Source organism: Lolium rigidum, chromosome 7 (genome assembly GCF_022539505.1).
Source record: "Lolium rigidum isolate FL_2022 chromosome 7, APGP_CSIRO_Lrig_0.1, whole genome shotgun sequence".
Taxonomy (NCBI): domain Eukaryota; kingdom Viridiplantae; phylum Streptophyta; class Magnoliopsida; order Poales; family Poaceae; genus Lolium; species Lolium rigidum.
In genome coordinates this window covers 249,088,494-249,107,464 of record NC_061514.1, presented here as the reverse complement: position 1 = coordinate 249,107,464, position 18,971 = coordinate 249,088,494, and the positions used below count along the sequence as shown (strand labels likewise).

The window sequence follows — 18,971 nt, the reverse complement described above, 5'->3', positions numbered from 1 at the left end:
ATAGCACTAGTTTATGCAAGTGTAATTTGGCACATCAGGTGCGCACTACCGCGGTACCGTGAGCATCTAGATCACGTTGGTGTAGCGACTCGCTATAGTGTAGTCAACAAAGTTCCCATGAATCCAAAAACGTCTATATTGATCGGCGACAACAAGTAAACTTAGTTCTCGTGAGAGGAATCCAAACAATAGTTATCATAATAGAAACAAAAATAGATCACAAAACGGAAACAAAAATAGATGATACAAAAAATTTACGATCAGGTCTGGATCATACCTTCACTATAAAAGACGAGAGTCTTCTTGACGTAGGCTCGGTACAGATCAATTGTTGGGACATGCTGATAGCGTGCTCTGCAACCTTTGCCGGCGAGTCCGGTCCAAAGGACGTGAAGCAAGAGCACACTCGAAGTAATCATACACACAAGCCAACCACGTATAGGAAAATTAAGGCGACACGGAGAAATACTGGAATCTGATGTGTATTATTAATTGGGTTGTCTCTCCATACTATCCATGCATGAGTATTAATAGGGGAGAGGCGGTAGATAGATGTGGACCAAACGCTTTTTTGAAAGTGATGTGGACCAAATGCTGGGAATAGAAACCTTCACTAATAGCATTACAAACCGGTACTAATGTGAGCATTAGTTTCGATCGCATAACGAAGCTGTACTAATGTGAGCATGCATTACAAACCGGTACTAATGTGAGCGGTGAGGACGTGCATGGGTACTAATGTGAGCATTAATGCCTGCTCGAGCAGATGTTAGATGATCACAATAAATTATTATACCTAACTTTCGAAGATGGTAAAAAAAAGCTAGATAGCAAACTGAAATTGTTGCAATGGAAGGCAGATAACGGTGTGATTAACAATGGATTTAAAATGTTGCTAAAAATAATAAAGAATCGGATTCCAATGAGCAATGAATTGTCCGCCTTTATGTACGAAGCAAGAAGGTTGGCTGTCCTCTAGGATTAGACGTGCAGAAGATATATGTATGCATTAATAACTGCACCCTCTAAGGCAGTACGCGAATTTGGATGCATGTCCAGTATGCACTGCATTGCGATATAAGATCAAATGAGGTGACCCTGCTGATGTTGAGGACGAGCGCCCCAGGAAGAGGGTTCCTGCCAAGGTGATGTGGTATGCTCCTATAATAACACGGTTGAAACGTTTGTTCAGAAACAAAAAGCATGCTAAGTTGTTGCGATGGCACAAAGAAGATCGTAAAAAAATCGCGATGTTGAGACACCCCACTGATGGGTCGCAGTGGAGAAAAATGGAGAGAGAGTTCTCGGAATTTGCAGATGACGAAAGGAACTTAAGTTTTGATCTAAATACAGATGGCATGAATCCTTTTGGAGAGTAGATCTGCAATCATAGCACCTAGCATGTGACTCTATGTATCTATAACCTTCCTGTTTGGTTGTGCATGAAGCGGAATCTCATTATGATTCCAGTGCTCATCCAAGGCCCGAAGCAACCCGACAACGACATTGATTTATACCTAAAGCTATTATAGTTTAAGCACTTCTACAATTGTGGGCCAAATAAGGTGTACGTGTGTGGGATGGGCACAAACATGAGGATTTTTAACCTACGAGTGTTGTTGTTTGTAACCATCAATGATTGGTCTGCTCTTAGTAACCTTTCAGGACAGACAAACAAGGGCTACAATGCATGCATGTACTATTTAGATGAGACTGAAATTATATATTTGGATAAATGTAATAAGGTTGTGTACGTGGGGCATCATCGATTCCTTCATAGCAGGCATCCCGTAAGAAAGAAAGGCAAGCATTTCAAAGGAGAGGCAGATCACTGGAAGAAGCCTATCCACCGTATTGGTAAAGATGTATTTGGTATGGTGAAAGATTTATAAGTAATATTTGAAAAGGGTCCTGGTAAACAATCTGTTCCGAATGACGCTGCCAGACACGCGCCCATGTGGAAGAAGAAATCTATATTTTGAGAGCTACCCTATTGGGAAGTCCTAGAGATCTGCTTATCAACCGACGTGATGCACGTGACGAAGAATCTTTACTTGAATCTTTTAGGCTTCCTGGGCGTGTATGGGAAGATAAAAGATACACCGGAAGCACGACATGACCAGCAACGTAAGAAAAAATGAGACAACATACATCCAGAGAACGAGGCGGATAAAGGACATCATTACTCCAGCTATGCTCTTACAAAAGCTGATAAGGAAATCTTTTTTAAATTCCTTAGCAGTATCAAGGTCCCGTCTGGCTTCTCGTAGAATATAAAGGGAATAATAAATACGGTAGAGAAAAAAATTCCAGAACCTAAAGTCTCATGACTGCCACGTGATTATGACACAATTGCTTCCGGTTGCATTGAGGTTGAGGAGCCTTCTACCGGAAAATGTTAGAGTGCCCATTGTGAAGCTATGTGCATTCCTCAATGCAATTTCTCAGAAGGTAATTGATCTAAAAATTCTACCAAGGTTTCAGAATGATGTGGTCCAATGTCTTGCTAGTTTTGAGCTGGTGTTCTCACCATCCTTCTTCAATATTATGACGCATCTCCTGGTTCACCTAGTCGAGAGATTGCCATTCTCGGTCATGTATTTCTATATAATATATTCCCCTTTGATAGGTTCATGTGAGTCTGAAAGAAATATGTTCATAACCATGCTAGGCCAGAAGAAAGCATCTCCAAGCGCTATGGAATAGATGAGGTCATTGAGTTCTGTGTCGATTTTATTCCTGACCTTAAGCCGATTGGTGTTGCTGAATCGCAACATTAAGGGAGACTGAGTGGAAAAGGCACACTAGGAAAGAAAGAAATAATAAGTACATACAATTATTCTTTCACTCAAGCACACTACACACTTCTACAAAGTTCCACCTTGGTGGCTCCGTATATCAATGTATAAAAGAATATTGTACGCTCCCAATACCCGGGGCAATTTGACGATTGGATTACACGTGAACACATGGAGACTTTCGGTGGTTGTTTGCGAATATATCTCATTAATGACACCACTGTTGGAGATCAGCTGTATTTGTTGACCAGGACACCATCTTCGATTGTATTGACTTTCCAAGGGTACGAGATAAATGAGAATACATTTTACACGATCGCCCACGACAAAAAGAGCTCCAACCAAAACGGTGGTGTCCGCATTGATGCACTAACATTGAGGGAAAAAATGACACATATGATGGTTACATAGAGGAGATATGAGAACTTGACTATGGACCTTCTTTCAAGGTCCATTTGTTTCAGTGCAAATGGGTCAAGCTGACAGGAGGCAGGGTTCAGGTAGACAAGTTGTACCGAAATGAAAACAGTGGATCTCAAAAATCTTGGGTACAGAGACGAACCCATTCGTCCTAGCTAATGATGTGGCTCATGTTTTCTATGTGAAGGACAGTCTACCAAACAAAAAAATAAGCAAACAAATAAGCAAACAAATACATCATACGATGAGCCAAAGCGCCACATAGTTCTTTCAGGAAAAAGAAACATCGTGGGAGTGATGGACAAGACAGACATGCATGTCAGAAGATTATAATAAGTTTGATGAAATTCCGCCCTTCACAGTGAACACTGACCCAAACATTAAGTTAAATGGTAAAGATGCTCCATGGATACGGCTGACGCGATCGTAAGCAATGGACCTACGCGAAGAAGGTTCATGGCACACATGTGTATCTCAATATGGCAATCAATTTCCCATTTCATTTGGTGCAATTAATGTAACCGTATGTAAGATATTAACACTAGATGAGGCATGCTTGGGACATTGATTTGAACATAATTTACATTGATTTGATCAAAGTGACAGTGAAAGATGCTTGGCACTAACTTCACTGCTTTGTCATTTTGCGAATACTCGTTAGCTTGTGAATAGTATGTCATTTTGAACAAATATGTTGTGGCCTACTCTAGAAGGAGTTTGTAGGAGAGGGAGGCGTTCACGTGTTTAAGGGAAAATTTTCCGGAGGCGAGCTCCTCGAAGATGGCGTAGGGCATGCGCACCAACAACATCTTCGAGAAGCTCCACCACGAGAGATTTCCCAACCCTTTCCTCCAGAATTTCAACCATTATTACCCTATATCGACATCTTCCGTTCATTTCCTGATATCAGGTAATTAATAACTCATGTACTCATTTTTTCTTTACCGGGCAGGGTTTGAAAACAGTTCATCAAACTTGCTAGGGGTGAATGGAAACAAGAGCTTAAATTTCGAGATTACGATGTATGTAGCGCATCTCTTTGATTTTTGTTTCAATACCATTATCATTCTTGATTATTATTTTGATTGAACTCTATTCTCGTAAAGTGTTTGACGCAGGAAGAAGGGAATTATTTATGTGGATACTACGTTTGCGAGTACATCCGCTAGATGACCTTTCGTCGGAGTGGGGGGGGGGCGAGAATTCTACAAAATCTTCATACTGAAATAATATTCATAATCTTATTTTACTTCCAATCAATTGTGTTGAGTTTCATTCATATATATTGATCCCCTTTTTTACATTAGATCGGACGTCTAGGGGGCAATCTGCAAACAAAGGATCGCGGACGAGCAATTCAAGACAAATTGGCGGGATTCTTACTTATGGAGGCCATAGATGCAAAAGGAGAATACGATCGGCATTATGTATTTAGAACATAGGGATCCTAAGTAATACCGTCGATTATGTGGACACTTATATTGTATATGAATTACTATATCCATGACAATATCTATATTCATTACGGTGTTGTGTAATGTTTCCTTGATTGCTTTATGTGATACCGTCAATTTGAATGAAAAACATAAAACCCTAAACCTCTGTCGCGGCAGAGAAACTGCCCTTTTCAGTGTCGCGGCAAAGAAACGGGCATGTCCCTGCACGTGATGCGTGGATGACTTCAATACCGGTTGGTAACACCAACCGAGACTAAAGCCCCTCCACCCCGAGCATCCAAGCACAACCACTTGAATGCCCTTTAATCCCGGTTCGCAACACAACGGGGACTGGGGGGGGGGGGGCTTTAGCCCGGTTGCACAATCGGGACTAAAGGCAGTTTCCTACTATTTCTTGCACCCTAATAAAGGATGGGGCCTCACCAGACGGATGGGGGCATGGTTTCCCAACAGAGGCAATGTTGGGACGTTGGGATGGAGAGGATAGAGGAGGTGTTTTGAGCAAACATGGAGCGAGCGATACATGCATGATTTTGTAAGGATACATTATTTGGGTAGTGTTTCATCTGAGCTGTATATTTCTCATCCAACGGTTGACATTCAAGTTTTCACTGTTTCCATCAAATATCGGTTTCCCTTGAATATTTTATCTGATTGGAAGTGTTTGCTAAGAAACAACCATAATCGATGAAAAATTATCGGCCTAGTAATGAAAAGTATGCATGCGAGTCATGTTGGTGCTCGCAGTGAGTGATAAATAGGGCATCCACGTAGGGGTTGGGGAAATGGGGGATGCGCCACTTAAAGTGTTGTGGGGTGGGCACCGCACACCTTGCTACCCACGAGGGTTTTGTTGGGCCACATGAAAAAAAGGAGAGAAACAACCATAAATCTAAACATTTTTTTTATTTTGAACGTTTAAAAAATTGTTTTTTCTAAATTTGAGCATTTAAAAAAAATCAGAAATTTTTCTTTTATGCGCATACTTTTAACCTGAACATTTTTCAAGATTTATACAGAAAGCAAATTGCACTAAATGGGCCTGGCTCAAAACGAAACAAGGATGCGCGGTGGCGGTCGCACTGTGCGGCAGATATGACCGTGTAGGCCATAGCACCCCTGCCGAACACATCGTTCCATGGGCCAGACCGGGATTTTCATCTGTTTAATGGCCCAGACGATGGGGAGTTTCATCTGTTCTATGGCCCATGCGATGTGGGCATCCGTGAAATAGCCAATGCCATTTAGGACTCAGGTAGTGTAGCTCAAAAAAAAAAGGACTTCAGGTAGTGAACATGCTTGGACCGGGCCAGAGTTGGAGGATTATGCCGGCATCCTAAATTCAGTTTGGTATAATAAGTTAATAAAAATTTATGATAGGGAAGTTCCTGCTCAGTCAAATTCTGCACTAGTTGATTTGCACCGTGATTAATGCATATGAGTTGTAAGTTGGGTTGGAACTAGATTTTTTTCAGTTGCAAGTGAGATTTTTGCAGTTACAAGTGGGGATGCAACTATGAAAAATGCTTCAAACCGTTAAATTTGTTTCGTGATTTGTGCTAGAGTTGCAACTGAGATTTAATGATATCATCTGATTAACACGAAGTTAGTTCTTAGTCAACTGAAAAATTGTCACACCCTTCATAATGATCTCAATGTTCCAAAACGAATAGAACTACACAAATAGTACCTCCGTCTCGCAGTTATAAGTTTGTTTGGCAGGACATCTTATATATACTGCGGGATGATGGAAGGATAAGATCTTTTGTATATAGACTGCACAAAAGTGCATATACGTGTACCATAAGTTTTACCGGCAGATCCAAAACATCAAGAAAGATCTGAGCTAGCTCGCAGTTCATTGACAAGTTGTGTTGCCCGCCTGGATGCTAGCTAGCTTGGCATAGTAGTTTTTTCAATTGAACTAACCAAGCCAGGCTATATGACTTCAGGCCGGCTTGACAGAGCTCAGAGGCATTTTCATCGACTGCTGGATGGTTCCCGTCATTGGACTCCAAATGTTGGAGGCATCGGTGCATCATATGAGGTTGGGAGTCACACGCATCGGTACTGAAAGTCCAAGTCATGTGTGGGTTTTCCTAACTTGTGACTGATGTTGGTACAATGACTAGTCGCCGATGACTTGCACTAAGTCAATTTTCCTAAACAAAGCAGCGGTCAAATTGACGTGGGCCTAATGACCCGAATATGCATATCCGAAGATATGCGTGGAGGTGGATGGTCAGCTATTATCATGTGTTTGTGCAAGAGAAAAAAATGCTGATAGAGATACAACTACAGAACTTTCAATACGAAAAAAATTAGGTAGTTGTTAGGAGAACCCATCAATAATATTTGTTCTTCAGTCCACAACGAGATGATTGCAATATCTCAATTCATATGAACTTGCTCGGTGATTTTAGAATCTGAGGATTTTATAAGCCTTAGAAAGTTTCTCCATATATTACACATATTCTGTATAACCTTTTCAAAAAATATTTATGATTAATGAGAGTGCCTTCGCTTTTGATATTGATGTGATTAAACACAGATGATGTTGGTCCTTATGAATTCATCTGGTATTTTCTATTTCTCGCAATCATCAAACATATTTCGTAATCAATATATAGACAGTAAGACGACATTCCTCTCTCTTCAATAAAGAAATAACAATGATGTCGTCTCATTTGGGAGGGCCACCCTGAAGTGAATTATATAGGCCAACAACTGATGTAGCAAAATCAAAAAAGAAAGTCTATGCTACAGGGTATGTGTAATGCCTGGGGCTCAAGGTGAGCTGGGCGTCCGATTTCCACCACTGCTGGAGGCCGTGCGCGTTGGACCGCTTGGTGAGCCAGCTCGCGTCGTCAAATCTGGAGTTCTTCCACAGCGTTGCTGATGTCAGGAGGTGAGGGCGCTCCTTGTCATGGCCGACGAGGTGGTGGAACATGTCACGGTACGACAGCGTCATGGCCGACTTGGCGGCGCCGCGAAAGCGTTCCTCCATCCGCTCCCTCTGCTGGAAGTAGTCGATGAAACCCTGGCAGATGAAGTCCTTCTCGTGCACGTACAGCTTGGGCGCCCATGGCGACAGCCGTTCGAACAGCTTCTCCATGCGCTTCCGATGGGGACTGAGGATCACCACAAGACCGGCCTTGAGGAGGTTGCTCGCGGCGTACAGGTCATTCTTGGCCACCTCCGACGGTTGAAGCAGGTTTATGGCCTGTGTCGATGCCACATGCGGGGGGTTCAAGAGGAAGGTCGGGAGGCCGAGCCCCTGTTGCTCCATCGTAGTCCGCCCCACGTCCAGCGCCAGCGATGCGCCGAGAGAGTGGCCGGCGAGCCAGACGACGCAGCTCTCTTTCCGTTTGGCAATGCCGGCGAGGAGCGCGTGGACCTCGGCGTGTGCTCGCTGGGAGCGATTGCTTCCCTTTAGGCGGTTGAGCACTATTTTGCCGTCAAGGTAAACGTCTTGTATCGCCTTGGGGTGCCGCATCATGTTACCGCGGAAGGCGACGACGTACTGCGGAGCAGATGGGTGGCGCGGCAGCGCACCAGCCGGGGCGGCATACTCGTAGATGGCGCCGAAGATGAACTTGTCCCCCCTGTGCTTGAAAGAGTCGTCTGTGAGCACGTCCTTGAGGCGGAAGTGAAAGCTCTCCCACCACGCCGGCGCTAGCGCCTTGGCCTGCAGGCCCTGCCTGCACATGGTTCTGTCGCTCTCCAGGACGTAAGTGCCTTTGACGATGCAGGCGGCGATGCACCGGCGGTGCTCTTCGCTCTCCCTGTACCATGAATCATCCATTGTTAGCTTAGAACTACCTGAATGTTGTTGGACCACACCATATGATCGAGGAGGAGGGTAGGAGACGAAGCATACCAGTCAATCTTCATCGCAGAAGAACCACCGGTGGGCATCATATGAGTTGGCCCAGACTCGTCGAAGCGGTCGGTGAGGTCGGTAGTCGAAGCCATCGAGGTAACTAGAAGAAGCAGCAAGAATTAAGAGGCAGTTCTGACTGCTGAGCTCAGTGTTATCCTGGAGCACCAGCTTTGTGCTTTGCTGTGAAGACGTACTACTGCAACGAGGAGTCGAGGAGCCTATATATACATGTAAGTCGAGCGATATAATAGCGGATGCTTCCTGCGAGTTGAAATACATTATGGTTTCTCAAACACACGCCCACTGGGCCACTAGGGGATAGGTACAGCCACAGATGCACAGATTCAGAACCCAGATATATTCTCAGCCTCTCATAATGCCAGACCGAGTCAGTTACTAAACAACACAGCATGAGCTCGTATCATTTGTGAGATGAACACACGAGCTCTTTGACTAAGCCAGACCGTGTTAATTGCTCCTACCTAATTGGTTTCTTGACTCGTCGCTCACTAGGGGATATGTGAACCAAGAGACACTGTCATAATTCATAAGCCAGACAAAGTCAGTTACTCGTAGTACTCCACGCCCAAGTCTTCCTAGTAAACCCTATCTACATCTCATCTCTGCGGGTGTTCTATAAACCCTACGATATCCAATCTCGTATATAATCTTATGACTACGGCTGTTGTATTTTAGATGTGTGCATCTGTAATGTCTTTTAACATTTGTTTTGTGTAGAAGTTGGACGTAATTGGTATCCCCGCAATATTAATATATTCTGTTTGTCAAAAAATCTAATCTTGCATATATAGTATTATGATCACACCATGAATAGAGTCCGAGGGAACTTTAGCATCATTATTATCGATCTATAACTTGTTGTCCCAAGCACCCATACCTAAAAAATCTTCTCATCCTCAGAAGTGTGATTGCCACGGGATTGTAAAAGCAACCATGCGACAGAGCCATGCAACGGGCTGATACTGCTCCACACATGACGAGGGAAGCGCGGTGGCGCGACGGTGGCGCGGCGTAGATGCAGTGCACGCTGAAGGAGATGATGCAGCTGTCTGTAGGGAAGGTTCTGTCGGGGAAGCAGCCAGCGTCGTCGCTGACGCACTCTAGTGAGCCAAGCCTCCATACCAAGCCTGAAGCGACTCGCTCGCCAGAGGAAAGAAGGAGGCCCGTCTGGAAGCAAACTCCGGCCGCAGGCGCTGAAGGCCCCATGGGGTGCCAACTGTCATGGTATCGTCACAGCAAATGCCATGATATGGCTTAAGTAGAGGGAACGTGAGGCCTATGGACTACCACTAGTAGACAACAGGCCTTTTGTTCCGGGTGGTTAGGGCCTTTTGTTGCGGGCGGCTAGCCGCGACAACAGAGGCGCGACAAAAGGTCCACCTTTTGTCGCGGGTCGCTTACGACCCGCGACATAAGGTCCACCACGTGGCAGCTGCGCGGCGCGCACGGCACAGAGCCCTTTGTCGCGGGCGGTGTTACCACCCGCGACAAAAGGCCCTATACGTGGCGCACGCACAACGCTGCTGCTTTAGGGTTTGAGGGTGCAGCACCCCTCCCCCCGCCACCGACCGCTTGTTATATCATTTTTTTCGTTCGAAAATAAAAGTTGCATATATTTGTACGCTACTAGAAATTGTACACGTTCATTCAATATATATATATATAGATCGATCAAACAAATGTTGGAAGCAAAAGTCGATTCCTCTTTACATGTAGCCCTTACATATATATATACATTTAGCTCACGATCGACAAGCGGTACTAACGACCGTCTATTTGGAGGTAGAGCATCTATTTGGACTAAACAAGCCTTTGTTGTTTAGTACATCTTTAATCAAAAGTCCCGCCAGTTCCTCCGCGATTCCTAGTGTGTGTTCCTTTGGTTGGAGTCTGTCCCGCATGAAGTCGACCTATATACGAAAATGAGATGAGTATGACTATATCAGTCTTGATAACGAAATATTGATGATAATAAATAAAGTTGTGAATGTTATTGCTTACGTTGAATTTATTATTGTTACGCTTCTCGGTGGTTAACATGCGAATGGACTCGCAAACGTAGTATCCACATAGATTCGTCCCTTGTGGCTGCTGGGGGCACGGTACAGGAGTAAATGTTAGCTTCTCTGCCCGGGTTTCGTTCTTACGATGTCTCTTGAAAGCGGTCCAAGCCCTGCCGGGCAAAAGAATGATTGAATGAGTGGATAATTAATTGATATCTCACGAATGATAAAGCGCGGCGATGAAGGAAATTACACTTGGAGCAACTTCGCAAGTCCTGGAACCCGTCCACGCCTCTACTCGGTGGGTCTTTTACCTCAACTATTCCCTTATCGAGGTTGAATGTCTAGTATAATCCGAGTGGAAGCTGCACATGTTATGCATATACGTCGGGAATTACACTTAACATCGAGTAAGAAAAATTGAATGTGCATAAAGATCATTAAGACTCTCACTCGTAGTTGTAAGGAAACAATATTGAATCACAGAAATATTGCTCCCCAAAAATCTTAGTAGGTTTCCCCCGTTTCTTGGGCATTAAACTTTACCGTTTGAACATGTACTTTATCCGGGTCAACAAACCCAATATTGATAATATTATTACTTTTGCATTCACTGATCTTCGATCCGCATAAGAGAACACATAAGATATAATGAGTATATATATGCAATGAAAACGAACATGAACTGAATGAAAATGAACTTATATGTAGTTAACAACTTACAAGCAATAGCAACTCATGAGAGATTTGTCGAGGGCATCTAGATTGAATAAGCGCCGAGTTCATTCATCTCAATATGGATCTCCTCCTTTCGGTAGTAATATTCCCATGGTATACTTGCCACGATGAACCTTATGTTCTCCTTGCATGCATCAAGGTACCACCGATGCAAATTCCGCATATGTGTTGGCAGTTTAAGCAGGCTGCTTCTGTGCTGACCAAGTCGGCCCCGTAGACAAATTTAGGAGCTATATCGGCGGTGGGTAGTGCGGCATCTGCTGCGAGACAGCAATTCCTCCACGGTAACGTCACGGGCAGCCGCTAGCTTTGCAGCTTCTTCCATATCGAAACCACCATCGTTCTCGGTACAGACTTGGGAACATTAAGCACTTTGAGTGGTGGGATCGATTGTTTGGGCTGAGCACCGAGGAGGGGAACTTCCTTTCTCTTTTTGCCTTTTGTCGTTTGCTTGGCCTTGAGGGGTGCACTTGTTGAAGTTGACTTATTCTCAGTTGCACTTCTAGCTGATGATTTGCTCGTGCCAGCAATGTCCTTCTCCTTAGCCTTTTCAGCCTTCTTTGTGTCAATTACCTTCGCAAGAGTGCGTGTATAGTCATCCTTCTTCTCGTGTAAGTCATACTGCGATGGTGTGTTCAGAAAACTAGTAGCATATGCTATTTGCTTCTCTGTGTATGGCTGTGGCGCAGGAGGTTTTGGCTTATGAAAAAAATCATAATTGATTTTCTTAACAATGGCATCATTTTCCTCCGGGGTACGATCGTAAGGACGGGGGGAGGAACCTTTGGTACTTTTGGGAGGGGCGACCTCTTGCGGACGGGACTCTTGAAACGCTTCCGGCTGGGTGCATTCCGAGTCTTTTTGGGCGGAGGCGGCGGCGCTGGAGATGGAGATGGACTACCGATGTCGTGGTCGACGGCGTACCCATGGGGTGATGGTGGCGACATGTGATCGGTAGGAGGAGGTGATGGTGGCCTGCGATCATCCGGAGGAGGTGATGGTGACCTGCTCGGACGACCGGTACTAGGGGCTACCCGGCTGGCAGCTTGATGTTCTTCTTTTCCCGAGAGAATGACTTCTCCCGGACACCTCTCCGAGTGTAAGCCCCCCATCACCTCCGAGGGATATCGAGCTCCAATGTCCCCCACGACGGGACAAGCCGAATCCACCCCGACACGAGCATAGCCAGCTGGAATCGGATTGCCATGCCATGTTGCCGGCTCACCTTCAGGTCCAAATGCCGGTAAGACATAGCCGACCGCCACCTTAACAGAAACCTTCCTGAACACCTCATGGAGATCACAAGGTGTTTGCTCCTTGATTCCATCCAAGGGGTCGCCAGGACCGGCATCTATCATCATCTGTGTAGAAGGGGCCTCCGAGTCGGCCACGCTGCTGTCTCGTCGCTGAGATATGTCAGCGGTATTATCTAGCGGGCGCTGTCCTTTTAGTTCATTTATCTCCCGCTGCTGTTGCTGAAGCTCCCGCTGCTGCTGGTCAAGTCGGCGTTGGAACTCGGCCATCTGGTCATTCTGCACCTCCAGCTGGCGTTGTTTAGCTCTCGCTCGGCTTCTATAAGTCTCCGCGTCGGCCGGAAACCCAAGCGACCATGGAACACTAGGGCCGAAGCCTCTTGTTCGTCCTCCCTTCTCAGGATTACCGAGGACAAGCGTCAGCAAATCTTTCTCTCTATCGGGAGCAAACTTTAGTTTTCCCGCCTTTATATCTGTCGTCACTTCAATCCATTTTTGCCTGGGTACCCTAACCCTGGTGTCACTTTCAACAATGTTCCCTGTCTTCATGTCATACTCACAGCCATGCGCGAGGAACCAATTTCGAGCCCTTGTGTCCCATCCTTCTCGCGTGGGTTCCGGAGTGATCCCGTTCAGCTCCATCTCGGCCTCTTGTGCATCCCACTTAGGCATGGCTCTTCCATAGCCCCCTCGCCCCGTATGATGGTGATATTTCTTCTCGCTTGCATTCTTCTTGTTTTTCGCTGACGAGTTCACAGCCTCCTCCGATTCTTTGTACCTCACAAATTCTTCCCGATTATGCTCCTGCTTCGCTAGGTAGTTCTCGAATAATGGAGGCTTCTTGTCTTTCTTATAATTTTTCCATAACCGGTTCTTATACGCCCGGAAAAGTTCCCCCATCTTCTTAAGAGCCCATTTCTTCACTAGCTCTCGCTGCTTAGCATTCTCAGACTCCGATCCCAAATCTGGCAAAGTGAAATGTGCCATCAGGTCTCTGAAAAGTGTGTCTTTGTACCTATCGGCAACCTGATTTTCGGACACATTCTTCGTCTTGTTCCATTCTCTGACAGTGATCGGGACACGATCTCTAACCACAACTCTGCACTGATTTTTGAACTTCACTCCGACATTCTCGGGTACCACCGGTTGGCCTTCCGGTGATATAGCTTCAATTGTGAAGTGGTCTTTCTTGGTCAACTTCTTTGCCGGGCCTCGTTTCTCTATCTTATCTTCGGAGGCCTAAGAGAATACATATAGAATTGCATTAATGCCTCTATACTAATGCCTCAATACATATGTACATATAGAATTCCATTAATACCCCGTCACCGGAGCCGTCGTCGGCTTCTCCGTCACCGGTGCCGTCGGCTTCTCCGTCACCGGAGCCGTCGGGTTCTCCATGACCGGAGCCGTCGGCTTCTCCATCACCGGAGCCGCGGTCTTCTCCATCACCGGAGTCGGCTCGGTCGGCTTCTGTACCATCGCGGATTATGTCCGCGAATATGTCTTCCTTGTTCCAAGTCCCGTTCGAATTGATCCATTGTTTACGCAAAAGAATTAAATCGATAAGTAAATGTTCAAACACAAACCAAACCCTAACCCTAATCAAACACAAACCAAACCCTAACCCTAATCGGCGACACGTGTTTGCGAGAGGGAGAGGGTGTCGGCGACGCGTGTTTGCGAGAGGGAGAGGGTGTCGGCGACGCGTGTTTGCGAGAGGGAGAGTGTGTCGGCGACACGTGTTTGCGAGAGGGAGATGGTGTCGGCGACGCGTGTTTGCGAGAGGGAGAGGGTGTCGGCGACGCGTGTTTGCGAGAGAGGGAGAGAGGGTGTCGGCGACGCGTGTTTGCGAGAGAGAGAGAGAGAGGGTGTCGGCGTCGGTTGTTCGCGAGAAGGGAGAGAAGAGGGGAGTTGCGGCGTCGATGGTTTTCGCGAGAGGGCGAGAAAAGAGGGAGTTGCGGCGTCGGTACTATACTAACTATATACAAAATAACTATAAACTAACTATTTAACCATATACAAAATCACTAAGTATTTAACCATTAACTAATTACATAAACTAAAATAATTATTTAACCATATACAAAATCACTAATAAACTAACTATTTAACCATATACAAAATAACTAACTATTTATCCATATACAAAATAACTATAAACTAATTAACCCACTAACTAATACTAAAATAACCACTAACTAATACTAAAATGACCATATACTTACAAAAAAACTTACTAAATACTAAAATAAACTAACTAATTAACAACTAACTAATAATTAACTCAAAAAAAAGGGCCGGGGCGCCGGCTGACGGCCGGCGGCGCGCGGTTGGCACGGAGGTCTACCTGCGCGCAGCGGGCGGAGGGGGCGCGGCGGCGGGGGCGGCGCCGGGGGTCGGCACGGCGGGGCGGCGCCGGGGTCGGCACGGCGCGCGGCAGCGTCCACGCGGCGGCGCGCGCGGCACGAGAGCCGGCGCGGACGGGCGCGGCGGCTCAGACGGGCGCGGCGGGGCGGAGAGGGCGCCGGAGGAGCTCGAGGCGGCGACGGCGGCGACGGCGGGCGGCGGTGAAATCGGGCAGCCTGGCGGCGCAAAATTGCTAAGGATTGGCCTCCGGGAGTCGCGGGTGGGGGCTCCGCCCGCGGCGGTAGGTATTTTTACCTACCCCCTTTTGTCGCGGGCCGTGGCTCGACCCGCGACAAAAGACCCCCCTTTTGTCGCGGGTCAAGCCCCCACCCGCGACAAAGGGGGTCTTTATCGCGGGCCGTGGCTCGACCCGCGACAAAAGGGGTGGGAGGGGAGGCGGCCGATCCGCGTGAAGCGCATCCAACGGCTCCGGCCGTTTGAATCCAACGGCTCGGAGCAGCTTGGACGCGGATCAGGCCTGCAGCAGCAGTTAAAACAACCGTTTTTGTTTTTCTGTTTTTTGTTTTTCTGTTTTTTTTAATAAAAACTATTATTTCAATAACTTTTAAATGGTAACTCAAAAAGAAAAGTTTTATATATGAAAATTGATCAGAAAAATCCAATGAACATGAATATGACATCCATATAACTATTTGCATCTCGCATCATATAAAACGCATCATATCCACTCGTGTCGCGTCCCCGTGCCACGTGTCGCCACCTCTTCCACGTGCCTCGCCCCGCCGACGCCGGCGTGCGACGTGTAGCCACCGCTGACACGTGCCTCGCCCCGCCGGCCGCCGGCGTGCGACGTGTAGCCACCGCTGACACGTGCCTCACCCCGCCGACGCCGGCCGTGCGACGTGTAGCCACCGCCGACACGTGCCATGCCCCGCGTGCGCTATATAGAGCGACGAGTGCGGGCGCAACCACACGTCGCCACCGCCTCCGCTCATTCATCTCCGGGATGCCTCCATGTCGTCGAGGGGCGTCCGGTTTCCGTGGCGTTCGAGTGCGTGCGAGCGGTAGGTTCACCGCCGAGATACGCGCCGGTGGCTTCCGCCTCACCCTCGGCACGTACAACACGCCGGAAGAGGCGGCGCGCGCTTACGACGCGGCGGCGTGGCGCTTTCGGCGGCCAGGGCACGACATGAACTTCCCGGATGTTGAATCGCTAGAGGAGGCGGAGTTCCTCGCGCCACCGCCGTGCCTCGTCACCGACGAGGACCGTCGCCGGCATCGCCAGGTGCAGCGCAGGATCGCCATCGCCGAGCGCGACGAGCAGTTGATGCGCCAGTGGAGGGCGCGGTCCCCCGACGCGTTCTTTGCTAACCTTAGGGCACAACGAAGGTCCAACAGGCGCCACCGTCGGGCCGTCGCCGCCTTCGAGCTCGAGAACTCGAATACAACTTGGACCGAAAACGACCCTCGGTGGGATGACCTTTGGACGGAGACAACCTCCGACGACGAGTAGAGACTAGACTAGTAATTTATCTATTTTATTGTAATTTCAATAAAGTCGTTGTCGGTTCTATTAGTTTAAATTTAGTTTATAAAGTCGTTGTCGGTAGTTTTTGTTCAATAAAGTGGTTGACACGAAATTTATTACGACTGAACTGAAATTAAAGTACAGAGCTCAACTGAAAAATAAGATACATGGCCAGATTCGAATGTTGGAGCCCCATTCAATCATAGTCGTGCCTAGTCCTATACACGTCGCCACTGTAGTCATCAAAGTCGCCGACGTCATCGTCTCTAGCATCGGGGTCGCGGTTGTCGAACCTCGGCGGATGACCACGCGTGGGCTGGGATTGAGGGTAGCGCAGGCGGGGGCCACGATAGGCCGGGACGCTCCGGAGAGTCCGGCCGCGCCACCACATCCGACGGCCGGCCTCGTTGAAGTTCGAAGGAGGCGGGCCGTCCTCCTCGTACTCGGCAACCGCCCTCTCACGCCGATTGATGAAGAAGCTGTCCCAAGTCGGGCTGTAGTCGGGATGCCATCGGGGATTCCTCCGCTGCTCGGGCGTGAGCTCGAAATAGTAGTGGTTCGTGATGGCCATCTCGCGTGGCACACCTACGGGGATAGGAGGGACCGGTACGCCTCCGACGCTCAGCAACCAGCCGGTCGGGACGCGGTAGCCGGGCGGGCAGGGGTAGTTCGAGGCGCAAAGCGCCTCCGCCTCCCGGGGTGTTAGACATACGATGGAAGCCATGGGAGAGAGTGATGAGGTTTGCGAGATATGAGAGTCCAAGCCTACATATATATAGTGGAAAAATGGCGGGAATGCGGGAAGAAAATAGGCGGGAACGAAGTGGCGCGCGAAACTTTCATCCCGGGTGGAGGCTCAAACCGCGACAAAAGACCGGGGAGGCTTATCTAGGAGGGCCTTTTGTCACGGTTGGTGGCTGCAACCGCGACTAAAGATGTCGGCAGGATAATAAGGATGTGTCGGTAACCTTTTGTCACGGTTGGTGGCTGCAACCGCGACTAAAGCCTGTCGGCAGGATAAGGATGTGTCGGTAACCTTTTGTCACGGTTGGTGGCTGCAACCGCGACTAAAGGTGTCGGCAGGATAAGGACGCGTGGGTGGACGCATCTGCTCGATGAGATAAAGCATGTAGCGCACGACGACTCGTCGAAGGAATAAGACAAAGTAGAAGCGGTGCCGTGCCTATAAAAGGAGCATCGATACGCCTTGCCAAGCAGATCAACAAGCCAAGCACGGTTTAATCTTCATTATTACATAAATGTAGAGATTGTCTTGGGAACTATATATGAAGAATACATTATTACATCGCCATCTAGTGTTGTGATCTTCTACGCCGTAGCCATGGAGAATCTTCATCATTTAGCAAGATGCTTGGGTCAATTTTCACCGTGAAGGGCGGAATTTCTTTAAACCTATTATAATCTTCCGACATGTCTGTCTTGTCATCCACTCCCACGATGTTTCTTTTCCCGAAAGAACTATGTGGCGCTTTGGCTCCTCGATTGATGTATTCTTTTGTTGATTTCTTTTTCTTGATTTGCTAGACATGTCCTTCACGTAGAAAACTTGAGCCACCTCGCCGGCTAGGACAAAAGGCTCGTCCAGGTACGCAAGATTGTTGGGATCCACTTGTTATCATACCGTACTTATCGTCAATATGTATAGCGCTGAGCTTCACCCATTTGCACCGAAACAAAGGGACCTTAAAAGTGGGACCATAGTCAAGTTCCCATATCTCCTCTATGTATCCATAATATGTGGTGGTCTGCCCATTCTCGTCTGTTGCATCGAAGCGGACACCGCTGTTTTGGTTGGTGCTCTTTTTATCTTGGTCGATCGTGTAAAATGTATTCCCATTTATCTCGTACCCTTGGAATGTACATATGTTTGAAGATGGTAACCTGGCCAACAAGTACAGCTGCTCCACCGCAGATGGGTCATTAATGAGATGTCTTTGCAACCAACTGCCGAAGGTATTCATGTGTTGACGTGTAATCAAGGACTCGGGCTGGCCCGGGTTTATTTCTCGTAAAACATTCTTATGTTTCTCGATGTACGGAGCCACCAAGCTGGAATTGTATAGAACCGTGTAGTGCGCTTGATTGAAAGAAATCTTGTCCCTCCACACCGTTGCTTTCCTTCCTAGTGTGCCTTTTCCAGTCAGCCTCCCCTCATACCGAGATTCAGGAACACCAATCGGCTTAAGGTCGGGAAGAAAGTCAACACAAAACTCAATGACCTCCTCGGTTCCGTAGCCCTTTGAGATACTTCCTTCCGGCCTAGCTCGGTTATGAACATATTTCTTTAAGACTCCCATGAACCTCTCGAAGGGGAACATATTGTGTAGAAATACAGGACCGAGAATTCTAATCTCTTCAACTAGGTGAACGAGGAGGTTGTTGGAGATATGTTTGCATACCATGCTATAATTGTATTAACCGAAACATTGATACATGTGTGTTATGTAAACAACAAGGAGTCCCTAGTAAGCCTCTTGTA

At 47.3% G+C, this 18,971-nt stretch overlaps 1 protein-coding gene across 1 annotated transcript; it reads right to left on the bottom strand.

The window, feature by feature from the left end:
• Positions 1-7,430: 7,430 nt before the first annotated feature.
• Positions 7,431-8,675, bottom strand: LOC124672622 (GDSL esterase/lipase At4g10955-like). Its single transcript, XM_047208823.1, has 2 exons — positions 8,556-8,675; positions 7,431-8,460 (listed from the first exon to the last, which is right to left on the bottom strand). Exons 1-2 carry the CDS (start codon positions 8,648-8,650, stop codon positions 7,431-7,433), a joined length of 1,125 nt encoding a protein of 374 aa, XP_047064779.1. The 5' UTR covers positions 8,651-8,675.
• Positions 8,676-18,971: the final 10,296 nt, after the last annotated feature.

What these genes read in the sequence shown, in the direction of transcription:
- LOC124672622 (XM_047208823.1), bottom strand. Translation starts at nt 8,650, where the DNA reads ATGGCTTCGACTACCGACCTCACCGACCGCTTCGACGAGTCTGGGCCA. An exon ending in TCTGCGATGAAGATTGACTG is followed by an intron (nt 8,461 to 8,555) that starts GTATGCTTCGTC and finishes TTCATGGTACAG; the next exon opens with GGAGAGCGAAGAGCACCGCC.